We start from the raw sequence: 19,696 nt of genomic DNA, 5'->3' as shown, positions 1-19,696 counted from the left end.
TATTGTTATATCCTTCATAAAGTAGTAAATTTATGGAGTTGAAAAATGCTTCGGAGAATTATTCCATCTTTCTTCTCAGAGTGGAGTATTTACAATAGATGGTCACCTAACTTCTGCTTGAAAATTGTGTGGAGGTGTGGCCTGTGTCTTCTGATTCCAGGGCAGCCTGGAATATATAGTCTAAACATATAGTCTAAATCTACATGTACCTTTGTTGCTATACTCACAGGATATCATACTAGCCATAATATCTACCAAGTATAATGTTGTTTTGTATACTTGGATGATAGGGAAATCTTTGGAAGTTTTCAGAAAAGTCAAGGCCCAACACTTAAAACATAAACCCATAGCATCGTCCTTATGATTCAGCCTGTTTATTCCTACATTGCAGGAAACAATTATATACATTCAGTTTTCCCAGCTACATAAGCTCATCAAAACTAGGAGTGATTTCAGTGTGGTTTGGGGGAGGGGTTTGTTTATCTTTTTCTGTTTGTCTAGCACCTTCTGTGGCACCTGATACTAATGTGCTATGACTGCTTACCTTCTGAATTAATAGATGGGTGAATGGTAGATACAGCAAAGGATGAGATTGTTCGCGTTCTTAGTAGCTCGTACATTTCAGTTAAATAGTTCTTTAAAGGTGTGCTTTCACTTAAAACAACAAGCTCTCCACCACGTGTGATCGGTTTCTCTCTTGAGATCACTTGATACCATTAAGAGTTAGGGCCAGTGGTGAAGAAATTTTATTTTCTATAAAAACCTTGGAATCACTTTATATACAAAGTAAAAAACAGCATTTTAAACATGTCTGCCATAGAATTAAATTTTTATGTTTAAATTTTGGAGCTTTCTAAATATATCACTATTATTCTTTCTGTTGATTACTGAACTGCCAGTGGGTCAGGTTTACTACCGTAATTTAATAACCCTAATAAGTTAATTTTGTAGCATTTAAATCACTTTTTTTGTTTGTCTCAGCCCAGGAGAATCAGTGCGGTTTCTGTGGCAGAACGAGTTGCATACGAGAGAGGAGAAGAGCCTGGAAAAAGCTGTGGCTATAGCGTTCGATTTGAGTCCATACTTCCTCGCCCTCATGCGAGTATAATGTTTTGCACTGTAGGTCAGTGACAGGTTTTATTTTTGCCTTTCACTGGGGGTGTACATTGTGTTGTTTGTGAAGAAAACTTGATAACAGCACAGAAGGACTGGAAATGATGTATCAAGAGCCCAGTCTCAGAATTCTTGTTTAAACAGAACTTTTGGCCATTTTCCTCTTAGAGAGTATGATACACTTCTGGTTTTGTAGCACAGAGCAAATGAAATCAACTTAGGTTACAAGAATAACATCTTTTTCATACTCTTCATTAGACAAGGGTGTTTCAAAGTACAAATCAAGAATTTATACCAGTGATTGTTTCTTTTCTAAAATGCGGGGGTTATAGTAGTTGAAGCATGGATGATTGTCTAGAAATTTGTTTCTTTGCACTTTTCTGTACCTCCCTACTTTAACATAGAAGCTCATCTCCAGTGTTTGCTCTGATTTTCTTTTCAAGGTGTGCTCCTAAGAAAACTAGAAGCAGGCATTCGAGGAATCAGTCATGTAATTGTAGATGAAATACATGAAAGAGACATAAATGTAAGTAACCAGAGAGTTATAGTAAGGTACTGATACTAATACTCTGAATAAAGAGAGATCAAAGTAGAATATCTTTATTTCCATTTTTCCATAGCTTACAACTTCTGACAAAATTATGTACTCTAGTCACTAAGATATTGGCCATTCTGTTTTAGCAAATGTTAAACCCTTTAGTTAAACCCTTTTTTTGTTAAAGCAGAGTTCTAAAAGACCTCTTATTGTAAAGTAAGTATAATTTCAGTGATTATTAAGCTGTAGCATAATTCAGCAACTGAATGATTTATCACTGAATATCTGATGGAATTTTACTGATCAGTTTTTCTTTGAGTTGAAAATTTGTGATAAATTTTACTTTTTTCTTCTTTTGGCCATGTGGCTGGCAGCAGTTTTCTGACCAGCATTGAACCCATCCCCGTAGCAGTGATAGTGCTGAGTCCTAACTGTTGCGCCACTAGGGAATTTTACAATTTAATACAGTTAACAGTGTTTTTTGGATATTTGTAGTTTTAGTCTTTTTTGACGTTAATGGTAATAATACCAGAATTAAGGGAAAAAAACTAGATTTTTCACACCTGATCCTTTTGGTTCTTAGCAAAACTTATATAGAATTAACTTTTTATACAGTGTATAATTCAAAGATTGATCCCGTAAAGCAGTGACTCTTTTCTATGGCACTGTTTACATATCCAAACACAGATGTTAGTGGATGGACAATAAGTCATTCAAACTATTGCCAAACTGCTGTTACTTAAACATTCATTGGTGCTCCTCCTTCTTAGCAAATCCTTCCATTGCCGTTGTTGTTAATCATATTTAGTTTTAACAAAATTGATTTTTACTGTTGTGCTACAACAAAGTTTGCCTGAATGACCTTTTTAAATCACAAATCTAGCTGTTTGGTTGGATAACATATTTGCTGCTTTTGTCATTCAAAATCCTTTGAAAATGCAGGGTTCCTCCCCCTCTAATCAATCAAAATATTTCAGTATTATCTTTACTAATAGGTAGCACACAAATGTTCTTCCAGTTTAAATAATTCCAGAGAAACATTATGGATTATTGTTACTAATTTCCCCCAAAATAAGTGGTTTTGGTTAGCTTCTCTTGAAAGCTTGTCAGGTCTATATTAATGTATTGTTCATTCAGTAAAAATGGAAAAACAACTTGGCAGAAACTTTGTTCTCTTTCAGATGAACCTAATCTAAACTTGTCACTTTAAGAGGGAAAACCCCAAAGAACTTAGAAGACCAATTATTAGAAATATTTAGCGATGTGGCTGGATAAAAAGTTAATATACAAAAGTCAGTTGCATTGTATGTTACCAACAGCTAGAAAACAACTAAAAAGATACCACTGTACTAATTAGAATGTCAAACACCTAAGACTGACTCCAACAAAAAGACATGCAGAACCTCTATAGGAAAAATAAAACTTCATAACAAAATACTAGAAAAGAGTAGGTTGTATTCATGGCTAGAAGGACTTATGTCAGTTCATCTGACGTTGATCCACATTTGAATGTCTAATCATATTTCCAGTAGGTTTTTTTTTTTTAATGGAATAATTGTAAATAGGAAATATTTAATGACCAAAAATAACCAGGACTCCTATAGAAGGGCAGAATGAAGGCTCTTGCTTTACAGATCTGGGACTTAATTTGAAGTTCTAGTAATTGAGATAGTGTGGCATGTGGGGTGACAGTTTGACTGATGGAGTAACAGACTGTAGAAACAGATAGTGTTGTGTGCAGCTTTGGTGTAGTAGAATGAGTGATAGATGTCAGGTTAGATCAGTGGGAAAGGGAATGGACTATTCAAGAAACGGAGCTGGAAACAAATGGGCATCTATAAGGAGATACTTGAATAGTGTTCAATCCTTACCTCATAACCAAATACAAAGATCAACTGCAGGTAGATAAGGATCTAAGTGCCAAAGCAATTTTAAAACTTTAAAGTAGAATACGTAAGTAGACATCTAAACAGCAGTACCCAGTAAAAATATAATGTGGCCCACACGTGTGATTTTTAATTTTCTAGCCTCATATTTTAAAAAGGTGAAGAGAAATACAAAATTAGTATATCTAAAATTTTCATCATGTGGTCAATATAAAAAATTATCAAGGTTTTTTGCATTTTCTTTTTCATGTTAGATCCTCAAAAATCTATGTATTTTGCTCTTAGAGCACATCTTAGTTTAGATGAGGCATATTTCACGTCCTCAGTAGGCACAACTCTATGGGGCAACAAGTCCCAGTCCTGGAAGAATTTCTTAAAACGTGAGATGCATTAACCATGAAAGAAGACTGATGTGTTCATCTAAATTAATATTATTCATTCAAAAGATACTTTAAGGAAAACCACAAGCTTGAAGATTGCAATATAGCCAACAAAGGATTTGCAATATATAAACACCTCCTGCAAATTAGTAAGAAAGTACAGATGGCTCAGGAGAGAAATTTGAAAGAGGAGTTATATTTGGCTAGTAGACATGATGTGGGGTGTTGCGTCTCATTGGTGAATAGGAAAGTACAGACTAAGACCATAAGATACTTCTCCTTCATATCCACTTGATTAATAAAATACAAGTGATGATACCAAGTATTGAAGAATATAAATGTCATCAGGATCTCTTATCCATTGCTCCTGGTGGTTTATGAACCGGTGAAATACCTTAGGAAAATATTTGAGCATTATTTCCCAAAGTTCAACATTTCACACCCTCTGAGTACAGTTCCCTACCTACACTTACTCATGGAAACTTGGATATGTACCACAGGAGGTACGCACAAGAATGTTCAGAGGGCGAAAGTTTGGAAGATTAAGATCCTGAAAACAACATCTATACCTGCAGAGGGCATCCCCGGAAATCTTCTGGTGAATTACCGGGTATATACACACATTGTGATATTTAAGTAGTTTTGTCAGACTGGTAACACATGCGGGTGAATCTTAGCAGTGCTATAGTGTGTGAAAAAGGGAATCCCAAAAGATGACATAAAATATCGTACCTTCTCATAAAGTTAAGAATAGGGAAATTTAAAAATTCGATGTATTCATGCATATATATGTCTATATATGTATTTAGATACACATATAGATAAGAGGAAAGTATATGAAAAGTAATAATAAAAGATTGAGAACGATGGATCTCTCTCTAGCTTGGGGAGGCAGAATGATGGACTTGAAGACCATAGCCAGAGAAAAGTTTGTCAGAGATTCACCTTTAATGTTGTTTGGTAGGTTGATGGAAACTCTACATTATTAAATAAGTGCCTTGATCATTATTTGTTTAAATGGACTAAGTACAACCTTTTCAACATTTTTCAGATTAGGTTTACAGGTGATTGGAAAACTGATTATAGGCTCATCGTGACTTTCTCCCTTTCTTTAAATAAAGTTTGTGCAACTGAAAATGTAAATTTCATTGAAAATTTCCTCTCATTAAATTTTTTTCTTCTCCCTTCCCCTACCCTGATAGCACTCATTTCGAATCCCCACAACAAATAGGCTACAACTGTTGTTAAAAAGTACTGCTACTGCGTCCCACTGTAATCCCTCATCTTACAAGCCACCTAAAAACCAAATTTCACTGATGTCTTGTGCTTATATAACTCAAGTCTTTTTATGTGTATCTCATGAGCAAGGACTTGTTAATTCATTTGTTTTTCCATTTGTGTTTATGTTTTAATAGACTGACTTCCTTTTGGTAGTGCTGCGTGATGTGGTTCAGGCTTATCCTGAAGTGCGCATTGTTCTCATGTCTGCTACTATTGATACTAGCATGTTCTGTGAATATTTCTTCAATTGCCCAATCATTGAAGTTTATGGGAGGACTTTCCCAGTTCAAGGTAAATATTGTGGGAGTAGGGTGGGAGGGTGAGCGTTTTTTGTGCAGTAGTGTGTAGTTTTCCTTAATCCTAGAGATAGGAGTAATCTCAAGGATATTTAAAATAAAGTCTAAATTAGGGTATCACATACATCATAACATTCTTGGGGTTTAGTCAAGCAGTAGTGAATGATCTCAACTTGAGTTTACGTATCCAGTAAATTGTCTATCCTTAATAGCTAAACTTTTAAGATTCTGTACAGTCAAATGTAAATTACTATGGCCTATATATATTCATGGAAAATGCTGTTAAAAGTTTAAGCCGCCAGGGCCAAATTAACTAGAGAATCAATCTTTTGTAGAGCAGAGCAGGCAGATTTTGAAACAAGGTTAAGGTAATGTTTGTCAAATTCATGCATTTCTGATTGTTAAGAACTTATTTGGAGGATTTTTATCATCACCATATTCTATGATAGTCATCTAGTAGCTTGGTTTTAAAAATGAATTACTTGGTACAGTCTAATTTGAAGACATGAAAATAAGCTAAAAAGTTTTCAGTGTACATATGAAATGATGAATAGCTGTGTCAAGATGGTAACTTTTGAAATTCAAAAGAGTAGCTCTGAAATAAAAGTCAGTGCACTCATATCTCATGAGGGTCCAGTTAGTAATTCCCAAATGGCTTTGCATGCATACTGGGATTCAGAAAATAAGTAAGTGGATGGCAGGTGGTGAGAACCAGGTTAACTGCTGCAGTGAGAGGCTATATAGGTGAGTATGAGGGAAGACGTGAATAAACTGTGGTATTGGATTACAGTTGTAGACATTTGTAAGAACTCATGTTCTAATAGAAGTAAATAAATGCAGACTAGTCTGGATCCATGAATTTGTATATTTCCTAGCTTTGTCTGCTGAATACGCCTAGAAGTAATGACATTCTAGTATGATACCCAGATCTTGTTTCCAATACCATTCTCCAGTTAAAAGAACCAGATGTCCTTAAAGAAAACTGATTCTGAGGCAGGGAATACACAAGATGAGCCTAAAACATCTTGTAGTACCAGAAAGTAAGGAAGTGCTTAAAACAGTGAAGGAGTCAGAGGGACATAGGAGTCAGCTGTAAGCTCTCAGTGGCCAAAAATGGAATAGTTGGAACAGAAAAATAAAAAACATAGTATTGCATTATAACCTGAAGTATAAAAATAGGTATCCGTGGGGTCTCAAAGATTCAGGCATGACTGAGCAACTAAACTGAACTGATTAATTTATGCAGTGGTTGAATAAATACCTGGGTAATAAAGACACAGCTTTCATATGAAGAATTACAGAAAGAATTACGTAGATTCTCTTACTCAAAAAAGTGACTCTTTAATTCTTTGTATCTTCAGTGTACTCTGCTTAATGACTTGCTTCCAAAGAGTAACGTAGGGAAATGGGGAAACAAGTAACTTGGCAAACACTGCCTCACCATGATCAAGTTAATATCACCAGTGAGGAGTCATGTTGATATGTACCTTTGATATAATGTGATGAGAATGGTACTCTGGGGCTCTTTGGTGTAGTGGGTAAGTGTTTAGAGTATGAGACATTTCCAAAACACTTCTGGAACACTTCAGAGAACCTCAGGAGCATAATTGATCAGTAGGTGTTCCAGCCGTTGTTTGAACTAAGGTCCTTCTTTAGAGTAGTAACTGAAAGGAACCCATTTTATAAGGATGGACTATGGTTCATTATTAATTTCTGTCCACATGTAACACACCACGGGAGTATACAATATAGAGCACAGTATGCAGTCCATGATTGTTGGTGGATACCCTGACTGGCTTTGTGGGAACATGTATGTATAAGAGATACCTCACCCCCTCCTTCAAGGTTTAAGAAATGGGAACACTGAGTTTGGTTGGGAAAACAGGTTATTGCCCCTGAAATGCCTTGGTAGTTGTGAAAAATCAGATTGGAGGGCATGGAAATGATTTTGAATTGTGAATTAGAGGGTGAGTTTTAAAGACTGCTCATTCTGAAGGTTGCTGTTACTTACCCGATTATATTGTCCTGGCAGAATACTTTTTGGAAGATTGTATTCAGATGACCCACTTTGTTCCTCCACCAAAGGACAAGAAGAAGAAGGATAAGGATGATGATGGTGGTGAGGATGATGATGTAAGTGAATTTAATGAAGAATTTTCATTATGGGCAAAATTTTTATTACAGAGAATGATTTCAGTAAAAAGATAACGAGTTAACATTACAAAAAAACCTCTATAAATTAATATCTGTCTTTGAATTCGCTGATGTATTTGAATTCACTGATGTATTTTACTCCAAAAAATTCCACTTTCAGTGAAAAGTTTTTCATACGAGTTTTATCTCTGGCATAAAGGTTTTTGAAAAAAAGGAAAGAGGAGGATATTTAGTAACTATTTTGTATGACTTTGCTGCTCTATTTTCCATGAGCCATAGCACCTGGAAAACTGGTAGGTACAATCTTGTACCCCATCCCAGATGTACTGAGTCAAAATCCACATTTTAAGAAGATCTCCAGGAGACCCATATGTACAGTAAAGTTTTAAGAAGCAGCAGTTACAGTCCTTGGTTACACAGACTGTATGGTGATGACATTAGCACATGGAGAGAGTATTAAAGTGGGGGATCATGAGGGATTTCCTAAGAAGAAACAGGAAAGAAAAGTTGACACTTATTTCATAGTGCTTAAGAGTTGGACCAGTGATATTTTAAAATGCGTCTTAAGTCTGGAAACGTGAGCAGAATGAAGACTACACGGCAGCCAACAATGTAGAATATAATAAACATAACCTCAGACTTTTTTTTTTTTTTTTTGAGGATTGGTAGTTTTAATCAGACGATTTGAAGATATAAATGAATTATATTGTGAATTACGTTCTCAAATCTTCTGATGAATTAGAAAATTTATGGGGGTGGGAATCATAACAAGTTTGTTTCTCGTTACTGAAGGTTTGGGTTATCTTTGTTTCTCAGGCACACTTTTTGGAAAATACCAACCATAGTATTTCAGATGAAGGTGATCCAATATCCTGTCTGTAGGTCTCATTTTAGAATCAAAGGACTTAATATTTAGGGTGAGATGAGTCTGGAAATTACACAGAGAAGCATTGTGTATATATAAAGTAATTATACAGTAATTGATACAAAGAGGATCATAGAAGCAGTTCGTTAATCGGTAAGGAAAATATTTTTGAAAAACCAAGTTTATAGTCAAAAGAGAGAAACTTGGTAGAAAGAGCCATTAGTAGTTTCAGTCGAATGAAGAGTTTGTGCTTTGAATTTTAGTCATGTCCTACGGGGCATGTTGGTCAGTGGAAAAATTCAGTAAGCCAGTATGCAGTGGTTTTACATTTTTTAAAAATTAAATTTCTTCTATATGCTAAATACAACTAAACAGCTAAAGATAATAAGGATATTTAGGTGTCATTTGGACATTGAGAACACATCTGCCTAGTTGTGGGCTGTGGTAATTGAGACAGTCCAAAATATGTTTCCCTATTTTTTGCAGGCAAATTGCAACCTGATCTGTGGTGATGAATATGGTGCAGAAACAAGGATAAGCATGGCTCAACTGAATGAAAAGGAGACTCCTTTTGAACTCATTGAAGCTCTACTTCTGTACATTGAGACCCTTAATGTTCCTGGAGCGGTGTTGGTCTTTCTGCCTGGCTGGAATTTGATTTATACTATGCAGAAGCATTTGGAAATGAATCCACATTTTGGTATGAGTCTTTCTTGAATTTTCAACTACTTGAGAGTGGGAAATGAATGATTTTGCTTGTTCCCTCGCCAGTATGTGAAAACAAAGTTTAATGCATCGATTTTTTATTAAAAAGTACATAATGTAGTCAGTTTTAAACTAGGCTCCTTTTTAAGACCTGAATTTTTCCATATTGTTACAGGAAGCCACCGGTATCAGATTCTACCTCTGCATTCTCAGATTCCGCGAGAGGAACAGCGCAAAGTATTTGATCCAGTACCAAGTGGAGTAACCAAGGTAACAGGGTTGCAAGTGCCTTAGATATTAAATGAGACAGACCTTCAAAGAGCTATCCAAAACAGTTACTTGTAAATGATCTAAATTGAGGAAGAAAAACATAGGTCTTTTCTTCATGAATTTAGTGGTTTTTCCAGTTATCCAGTCATTGAGTGGTTTTTGTTTTTGTTTTTGTTTTTAAACTTTTGTAATTCTATTGTCACTTACTACATAGGCAGATCATTCTTTTTGAGTACATAATAAAATATTTTCCTGAGTGTAATTTTTAAAATATCATTTCTTCACAGATCATTTTGTCCACAAATATTGCTGAGACAAGCATTACCATAAATGATGTTGTTTATGTCATTGACTCCTGCAAGTAAGTTCACAAGGAACCCATTGCCTGGGATATAAGAAATCTTTAGAAAGTTCTATGTAGTGTCTAAAGTCAGTTTACAGAATCAGAACACTTTAAAAGTCTATTCTCTTACCATCAAAATTACTGTGCTGTATCTCTGTGTACTGAGTTACAGGCTACTGAGTGATTCTTGGTGTTGATCATCATATCAGTTATGGTAGAAAGTGACAGAGCTTAATGTTAGCTTCTGGCTGCTTCTCACTCTTTTTATCTGCTGGTGTTTTTCTCATAAGCCATCGGGTGTTTCCATTGACCACTGCACATAGTACAATAGTGAGCTATTTGGTGTGTAAAGATAACCAATATTTAGGTTGTGACAAATGTCCTACTTGTAGGACGCTCACTTAGAATTAAGACTTCACATTTATATGAGATGGCCTGGGACACAGCCAGGGCAGCACTGTGTCACAGGTAAGGTAATACACAGAGAGGACAGAAACGGCAGAGCTTGGTTCTGTCCAGCCAGCTTGTGCAGCTTGTCTTTTCAGTATAGTCCCTAAGCCTGTCCTGGAAGTTGAAAAAGATTTGCCAGTGCCCATGTCAGGCCAACCTCAGTCATTTAGTGACAGCTGCCTGTGTGCGACATTGACAAATTCCGAGTTTGCTACAGGGCTCCAGAAGTACCTTGCTAACAACGCTTGGTGAGGTCATTAGAAGTACTACGTATTCCGGTTTAGCACATAGTCTTTAGATCATAGGTTGCCTAGCAGTTATAAACTTTGGAATAGAGTTGCCTTGAATAATTAGCACTTAGTTACCTGTATGTGCCATATCCTGTTTAAATGCTATGTGTTCATTAATTCACAAAATGTTTATAAATAAAAACACTCTGAGGTAGGTGCTAGTATTATACACATTTTCAGATGAGGAAAATGAGTCACAGAAAGATTAGTAACTTGGCCAAGATCATCCAGCTGGCAAGTGGCACGTATGTGTTAAATCAGCTCATAGTAGGTTGGCAGCTTAGAGAGTGCAGGGTCAGATTCTTGGTGCTGCTCACAGACAGACATTGCAGGTAGGCCTAACTATCTGGAAGCACCTGCCACTTGGTGGAAATATAATAGCCATGTATTGATAGTCATGTGAGTTTTAGAATTAACCGCCCATTCCTATTTAGGCAAAAAGTGAAGCTGTTCACTGCTCACAACAATATGACCAATTATGCTACAGTATGGGCATCTAAAACAAACCTTGAGCAGCGGAAAGGACGAGCTGGCCGTGTGCGCCCTGGATTCTGCTTTCACCTCTGCAGCCGAGCTCGTTTTGAGAGGTAAGACCAATTCTTGAGTGAAGAAGGAAGATTTTCTTTCAGCCTTTTTACACACACAGCCCCTCCCCACACCTCTGCCCTGACATAACTTAATGAACTCAGTACATAGTGCTTTCAGTTAAGTTCATTGCAGGAAACTTAGATGTAAGATTATGGTGAGAATGAGATGAAATTAGAAATTATCCACAGTGGCATATTTGATACTGGTATACTTTTTATTGATAATCTTTTAAAAGCATGATGTGTTTTCCCCACAAAAAAAAAAAAAAAAGGATATATGTGCATTATTCTGGCACCACATAGGGAGTACTGATATTTATGAAATGATTAGCTTTCTGGAAAAATATGTTAAAATATGCGTTTATAGACCCCACAACCACCCAGCACATCACCTCTGTCATATGACCTGCCTCGTGTGTGAGAGACAGAGGGTGTTGTTCACCTAAGGAAGCCAGAGTCTGAGGAGCTTAGCAGACCTCTCCAGTGCTAAAATCCAAGTCTGTCAGTGCCTTGTCCATTTCCCATTTATACCACAAGGCCTTTTGGGGAATGTTAGTGGATGAGACCAGGTGCTTTAATATACTTCTCTGGACATAAGCACACCATCTTCTCAGATTGTTGGCTCTCCAAATCAAGTTGTATTCCCTGTGTGCCTCCCCACAACGCCCCCCTTCCCAATTTTTTTAAATAAAAAAAGTACTGTCCTTGAATTATAGACTTAAGATATCTATTTAGTTGTATGTTTTCTGGAAATCAGTGTGGTGTACGTTAGCTTTAACAAGTTGATAATAAAGGTAAGTTAGGGGTGTGTGTGTATTTACCACAATGAAGAATTGTGGGCCAGACTAATTTAGGTCTAGATGTATATAACACTGAATAAAAATCAGAGCTTTGATTTGTTTTTATACTGGTAGCATGGCTCCCTAGTAATTGTAAATGTAGGTTTATTTGAGCATCAGAAATTAATGCAGGCAACTGGCTGCAACATGATACTTAGTTCTTTTTAAAGGTTGGATTCTCCCTTGAACTGAAGAAACATCTTGGAGTAAAATCAGCTCACAGCTAGTAACAGCATGAATAGATTGAGATTTTTGTTCTTTTTTTCTGTAAGATAAAGTATAGGTATGCTATATGTGTTTATGTAAACCTGATTTAAGCTGATCTAAGTCTTGCCAGAAATGTTTGCATTCACCTCCAGATGGTCCCTCTGAATCTTCGTTACAAGTAGTTCATATAGAATAAGCATGAATTAGAAATGTAGAGACCTGCATTTTAATATTATTTGTACCTATTCACACTCTTGAGGTCTTTATTTCCCCATTCTACAAAATGAGATTAAGTTACTTAACCTTTTTGTGTCTCTTTCCTCAGTGGGGGAAAAAAGGTAATATAATGCTAACTCCATAGGATTTGTTTGAGAATTAAGTATGTCAGTAATGGAAAGTATTGAGAACAGTGCTCGGCACACAGTAAACTCTCAGTAAATACTATTGTTAATTTATTTGTGTAGTTTTTATTAATAAAATTGTAAAAGGGAAGAGAGTCTTTATAGTAAATGTAAGTGTTCTTCGGTAATTGTGGAAGGATGAGGGAAGGGCCTGATAGCTCTCTGCAAGGTTTTTGCTAATTAAACACGTGTGTACACAAAAGAAGACGGTTATTTTATGCTTATTTTCTCTTAGACTCGAAACCCACATGACACCAGAGATGTTCCGAACACCATTGCATGAAATTGCTTTGAGCATAAAACTTCTGCGTCTGGGAGGAATTGGCCAGTTTCTGGCCAAGGCAATTGAACCTCCGCCTTTGGATGCTGTGATTGAAGCGGAGCACACACTTAGAGGTACCCACAAATACAGGTCTGCCTAGCTCATGTCAATTACACCATCTGTCTTGTCCTGATAAATAACACTTCACAAAGGAGTCAAGAAGAGGATACAGTCCACAGGACTGTGATAGTAAAACTTCCAATGTTGCTTAATGTACTTAGTATGATCAGTATATAAAATGAGCAATATAAGGTAAGAAAGGGGTAGTAATATGAATCTCATTTGGGGAAAAAAATGGAGAAAAGGTAGATGTTATTTCTTAACCAATATTTAAGATCAGACTGAATTATTCATGATGCCCACAGCATTTTATGTACATCTCTTAGAACCTCTTTGTTTTCTAATCACACTTAGAGAAACAGTATATAGTGGAAACAAATAAGAACATTGGAGTCAATTTGAATTTTTAATCTCATGCTCATCTGCTATGTGAACTTCAGAAATTTATTCTCCAGGTTTCATTTCTTTCTAAAAATTATTAACAGATGGTGTCAGACTTGTTACAGCATGTTTTATGTACCTGTTATAGTTATTACTGTACTTACAGACTTCTCATGGACGGTACTCAGCTTTATAGCCTACAGGGCCTAATTCTAGTGCTTTTCTTCATTAATCTTGCTCTGTTTTTGAGTGAAGAGAATTGTTGATATGGGCATAATGCTGGCAGTTGGCTTGACAAATGATGAAAACTTGAGTCAGTATCTAAGTTTACAGAAACTTAATCTGTAAAGTTAAGTTTCATCTTCGCCGCCGGGGTTGAAGGGGTGTTCCTTACTGTTTCTGCTCACAAAGAAATCTCTCCCCGCAGAGCTTGATGCGTTAGATGCCAATGATGAGTTGACTCCTCTAGGACGAATCCTGGCTAAACTCCCCATTGAGCCTCGTTTTGGCAAAATGATGATAATGGGATGTATTTTCTAGTAAGTGCTTTGTTTTATTGCTTACAACTAAATGGTAAAACAGTTTCAGAATTTTATCCCCCTCCCAGTAAAAACAGGATGGGCCCAAATAGAAGAAAAAGCTTAAATATTCCTCAGTAGAGAAGTGGCATACTTCAGATACTGAGGAAAGTGTGAAATGAGAAGAGACTGTTTTAGTAGATGGATACCTGGGCCTAATTTGTTGAGACAAAGAGCACAGATTTATCAAGAGAAGTGCATTTCCTCTAGGAGGTTAAGCAGCTGTCCAAGAAAGAGAAAGTTTTGAAGATTAAGAGATTTAGTAAAATGAGGGAGAATGGGAAAGGAAAATAGAATACTTGGTCAATTTATGGTAAATAAGCATCCATTAACATCAAAGTTCATTATGTTTTTTTCTTCTGGAGAGCAGCTGTAAAGTTCTTTGTTAAACCAATTTCAGTACTAAAAAAGCAATATGACAGCTGATACCCTGACCCACAATTGACTGTACTGCGCGAGTTGCTGGAACAAGAATGTGGTTTAGACTGGTTTTCTCGTCTCTTTCAGTGTGGGAGACGCTATTTGTACCATCTCTGCCGCCACCTGCTTTCCAGAGCCGTTCATCAGTGAAGGAAAGCGACTGGGTTATATCCATCGAAATTTTGCTGGAAACAGATTTTCTGATCATGTGGCCCTTTTATCAGTATTCCAGGCTTGGGATGATGCTAGGTATGGGCTTGAAAGACAAAGATTTGTAAGATTGAATGAACTGTCTAGTTTGTAATCTGTATCTAGTTCTTTAGGCTTTGAGCATAACTTCTTAACCTGTTTGTTTAGAATGGGCGGAGAAGAAGCAGAGATACGTTTCTGTGAGCACAAAAGACTCAATATGGCAACACTAAGAATGACCTGGGAAGCCAAAGTTCAGCTCAAAGAGATTCTGATTAATTCTGGATTTCCAGAAGGTAAGATTGTCATATCTAAAGTACCTTATTAATATTATATATTCACATTGACAGTCCAGTATATTTTAGCTTTAAACATAAGGCTTTTGCTTTTTTTTGTATTCCTAGCTGTTTCTTAAGTTTTTTGAACTCTGGTGATAATCAGTTTTTCACATTAATTGAATTTTTTTTAAGGCTGCAAAAGGTTATAATGTTCAAATCACAGTTTTGTACAAAGATGATTAATAGATGTTTTGAGAATTGTGCTGCTTTGGGAGGTTTTATTTTTATTGGATTATAGTTGATTTACAGTGTTGTGTTAGGTTCTGCTGTACAGCAAAGTGAATCCGTTACACATTAGTCTTTTTTAGATGGAAGGGTGTGTTTTTATTTCTAATCCATTTACCTTGTGAAAAACATAGGCCTAGCTTTTTGCACTTCTAGAATGAGCAGTTTGTTGAATTGACCTCAGGTAGTGGTTTGTGCTGATCTGTTCATTCTTAGATGTGAAATAAGCTCTATTGCATTAAATTTTAATTGGCTTTGAGTAAGTTTTAATGGACAGCTAATCATAGAGGACTTTGATATATGATATTGGAATAGTAATCCAACTGTTCATTTCTTGTGTGAATTTGGACTATTGCACTTTTCCAACTAGATTGAGACAGAGTTAATTTTCTGAAACATCGAGAATTGGAACACATAACCAGAAACAGCTAGTTGAGAGACAGAAGGACTACCTTCTGGGCCATATCTAAATAATTAAACATTTTTCTTCTGTTGTAAACTGACTAAATTTGTACTTTGAAAAATCAAAGGAAAATAGGACATTTTTGTATGATAGACTCTTTATAAAATTCCTGAGATGCAGATATGACCCCCATATGAGGCAACTGGCACAGAGGTTTAAATTACTTGTCCACACTCATTCAGTTCAGAAGTTTATAAGACTGGTATACAAGCTTTTGGGGACAAAGTTTATCCATACTCTTACCGTGATACTTTCCATGTGATGGGCTGGGCATAAAGCATTGTTGGGGTGAAAACATCAGTGTTTTTCTAGTGTGTTGCTCTTGGTCATCATTTCATCTTCTGCAGAAGGAACAGCTTTTTAAGAGCAGCAGGTGGAATACTGGTCATACCAGTCTATCTCTAATCTGAGAGGAGATGGTTAATTGGGGTATTTGTTTTTAAGTACTTCAAGCTTACGTTGTGCCTACAAAAGAAAACAGACGTTTTAATTTTACTAAAATGGTGAAGACTCAGCAGAATTTCTCCTTGCATTAATCTGAGTGCAAAAATGCTAAGAACAGAGACAGTTAAATGGGTTATTTGAAAAAGAGAATGAGGGGGGAGTTAATTCTTACAATTGTCATTTAATTTTGGTAAATTCAGTGTTAGAATTAGCCAGATACTTGATTATTTTTTTTTTAATCTCCTTTCTCTTAACAGAGTGTTTACTGACACAAGTGTTTACTAACACTGGACCAGACAATAATCTGGATGTTGTTATCTCTCTCCTGGCCTTTGGTGTATACCCCAATGTGTGTTACCATAAGGAAAAGAGAAAGATTCTCACCACTGAAGGGCGTAACGCACTTATCCACAAGTCATCTGTTAATTGTCCTTTTAGCAGCCAAGACATGAAGTACCCATCTCCCTTCTTTGTATTTGGTGAAAAGGTAAGAAAAGAGAGGTTTAGAAAACTTTTACATTTAAAATCCAGATTACTTTATTAATGTGTAGTGGGAACATGAGTTTTAGTTCATTTATTAGTATATGGTAGTTGACTGACAGTTGGAATGTCAACTTTCTCCTCTTGCCTCTTTACCTTCAGATTCGAACCCGGGCCATCTCTGCTAAAGGCATGACCTTAGTCACCCCCTTGCAGCTGCTTCTCTTTGCCTCCAAGAAAGTTCAGTCTGATGGACAGCTTGTGCTTGTAGACGACTGGTATGGATTTTCAGATGTGAACTCACCTGAATTCTTAGAATTGAAATGTAGTGGAATTCAGCTGCTAATCTATTTGTGAAATATGGCAAAATTCAATGGCATAAACAATGTGTTTTATAGCACTGTCTTTTGAAGAGTAGTATATCCTAGGCTTATGATTTGTGAAGTTAAATTGATTATACTTGCAGAGGCAGATGCATTAAGTCAGGGGTGCCCACCCTCTGGGATCCAGTGCCTGGTGATCTGAGGTGGAGCTGATGTCGTAATAACAGAAATTCAGTGCACAGTAAATGTAATGCACTTGAATCTTCCCAAACTATGCCACTACCACCCCAGTCTGTGGGAAAAGTGTCTTCCACAAAAATCGATTCCTGGTGCCAGAGAGGTTGGGGACTGCTGCATTATTCACTGGAGCCCCATCCACTGCCGTGAATACCACACTAAGGAGTTAGAATCTAATTGGAATTCGGATGCCTCTTTGTTATGTACACTTCATATTGCTTAGAGACTAGTGGTGTCTGTGTAGTAACCACTTGGCAGAATTGAACAGAGCTTAATGGTTAGTAGGCTCAGTCATATTCATGAAAATTTACAGAACTCTGAGTCTCGTATTTCATTCTTTTATTGGAGGCTGAAGTGATCTATATTGCTAAGAGTACTTCGCTTGGTAGACTTCATGGTTCACAACTCCTGCCAGTAGCTAGCAGTGAAATTTAAGAAGTTGGTTTAGCTTATCGTTACTCTTCATACCTGTGTTTGCTAAATCTAGGGCCATTACATTTGTTGAAAGTATTGTTACTTGGGAAAGAAGTTAAATTTATCCCATCACTTGCCATGGGTGAAACTGGGAGATAATAGTCCTTTTCTGTGGGTACCTCCTCTCATTTTTAATCATTTTCCCCTAATTTAGGATCAGACTGCAAATATCTCATGAAGCTGCTGCCTGTATCACTGCTCTTCGAGCAGCCATGGAGGCTCTGGTTGTTGAAGTAACCAAACAGCCTGGTATCATCAGCCAGTTGGATCCTGTTAATGAACGTATGCTGAACACAATCCGCCAGATCTCTCGGCCCTCAGCTGCTGGTATCAACCTTATGATAGGCACTACACGGTGGGTACCACAGTAACTTTTCTTTGAACTAAGCAGAAGAGACAGTAATCTTACTCTACATTTAGTTTATGGAGGCCTTGTTGTTTAAGTTAAATTCTATACACATTCTAAATGAAGTTTAGTTCTGGTTAACACATTCAGAGAAAGAGTGTTAATGATATGTTACACCAGTGCGTGCTGGAGATAGAAAGAGACCTTGGAAGTACGTATAGAGTCCAGGGTAGGTCCCATGACAGGAAAAAAAGGAAAAATGATGAGGGGTTACATTGCTGCTGCTTCAAATGAAAGCATCAGAGTTTAATCTTTAAAATGTTTTATTTGCTTCAGTTTTTTTCACCTTTAAAAATTTTCTTTGCCCAGTGCTTTTTACTCTCAAAACTTTTGATACCTGTAGAAAAGGCAGAACAGTAGTTAAACTCTGTTAACTTAGGTTTCAGTGATTGTCAGCCATTTGTGATTCAGTTGCAGGTGTTAACGACATTTTACATCAGTATGTTTCATGTATCTTTTAAGAACATGGCTACAAGTCACATCCCCAAAATGTGTTAAAATAACAATATCTAATATACAGTCATTAAAATTTGTCATTCAAAAATATTTTGCAATCTCCACATCAAAAATCACTTAACTGCATTTGGTTTTAAAGTGTTAACTTACTATACAGAAATGCTGTGTGCTTTGGATTCTGGCATTCCATTTTGATTCGAACTGAGTTAACTTTTCCTTTGAATTAATCAGACATAGTACTTAGGGTGTGGCACACTGTGCTAAGTGCTTTTCCCATATTAGCTTGTTTTAATACTTAATCCACCTGTGATGTAGGTAGATCATTATCCCTTTTAATATAAATGAATAAACTAAGCACAGGGAAGTTAAAACCCAGATCATCCAGCTAGTGAATGGTAGAGTTGGATTCTCAGGCAGACAGGAAGGCTCCTGAAACGGTGCTCTCATAACTGTGGTCTGCCCACAAGGTCAGTTGTACAGAATAATTGAGAAAGAATCTTCAGAAAGAAAGATGGAAAATACATGTCCCAGGCATGGTATAAGTGCAGTACTCATAGATGTTTAGGAGATATAACTTTTGTCAGGAAGGGGTGGTGATCAAGAAGGCTTCGCATACAAGCTGCTCTGTGAAGGATAAAAGGCCAGGAACTAGTAAGGATGGGATAGAAATAAAGAGGTTATGTTGTGTGAATAAAATGGTGGTCTGAATTACAGGGGAATTGAAAAGTAACTAGAAAGATTTGCGATGGAGTCAGTAAGTATTGGTGATGGATTAAAATGGGGAGAGCAGTGTAGTGAGGGAATGAAGACAGATCCCACCATGTTTCTGGCATGGACAGCAGCTGAGTTGGTAATGCTAGTGTCTAAGAAAAGCTGCACAGGAGGAGTGAGCAGATTGGGGTATGTTAAATTGACATTTTGGTGAGACATGTTGATGCTCTGCAGTTTTTCATTACCCTCCTTTCTTTGCCATATGAAGCCAATTTAGATGTAAGTAAATTACCCAAAGGCATTTAGCAAAGACATTTTTCAGAGTTAATACAGGAAAATATTTTGTGGTAAAGGTCAAATGATTTATTGCCAGGTCAAATTATTACTTTCTTAGAATGCCATATATTTGAGATGAGTGAAAGTTGTAAACACATGCCAAAATTTTAGGATTTTTAGAATGAACCAGTAAGAACTTCAGAAAAACAGATATTTAAGATATGCCTCCTCTTGTGTCTGTCTTGGAGTTTAGTAGATTTATTTCATTTCAGCTTAATTGGTGCATTTGGCTGTATTCCCTTTGTGTACTA

The 19,696-nt window shown here is 36.6% G+C and overlaps 1 protein-coding gene across 2 annotated transcripts in view; it reads left to right on the top strand.

Moving 5' to 3' along the window:
• DHX9 (DExH-box helicase 9) overlaps nucleotides 1-19,696 on the top strand; it is a 41,830-nt gene that overhangs the window by 20,407 nt on the left and 1,727 nt on the right. For both annotated transcript variants that reach the window (XM_005910136.3, XM_070384828.1), the window contains 15 exons: nucleotides 982-1,123; nucleotides 1,557-1,639; nucleotides 5,330-5,486; nucleotides 7,524-7,624; nucleotides 8,997-9,210; nucleotides 9,391-9,485; nucleotides 9,773-9,846; nucleotides 11,003-11,155; nucleotides 12,838-12,998; nucleotides 13,793-13,904; nucleotides 14,451-14,612; nucleotides 14,721-14,848; nucleotides 16,280-16,509; nucleotides 16,665-16,780; nucleotides 17,691-17,891. In XM_005910136.3, the coding sequence (XP_005910198.1) occupies nucleotides 982-1,123; nucleotides 1,557-1,639; nucleotides 5,330-5,486; nucleotides 7,524-7,624; nucleotides 8,997-9,210; nucleotides 9,391-9,485; nucleotides 9,773-9,846; nucleotides 11,003-11,155; nucleotides 12,838-12,998; nucleotides 13,793-13,904; nucleotides 14,451-14,612; nucleotides 14,721-14,848; nucleotides 16,280-16,509; nucleotides 16,665-16,780; nucleotides 17,691-17,891 (2,129 nt within the window). The remainder of the gene's footprint in view (nucleotides 1-981; nucleotides 1,124-1,556; nucleotides 1,640-5,329; nucleotides 5,487-7,523; nucleotides 7,625-8,996; nucleotides 9,211-9,390; nucleotides 9,486-9,772; nucleotides 9,847-11,002; nucleotides 11,156-12,837; nucleotides 12,999-13,792; nucleotides 13,905-14,450; nucleotides 14,613-14,720; nucleotides 14,849-16,279; nucleotides 16,510-16,664; nucleotides 16,781-17,690; nucleotides 17,892-19,696) is intronic.

The sequence above is a fragment of the Bos mutus genome, chromosome 16 (assembly GCF_027580195.1).
Source record: "Bos mutus isolate GX-2022 chromosome 16, NWIPB_WYAK_1.1, whole genome shotgun sequence".
In the NCBI taxonomy this organism is placed as follows: Eukaryota; Metazoa; Chordata; class Mammalia; order Artiodactyla; family Bovidae; genus Bos; species Bos mutus.
The sequence above is the reverse complement of the archived record's forward strand: the minus strand, read 5'-3'. Positions and strand labels throughout refer to the sequence as shown.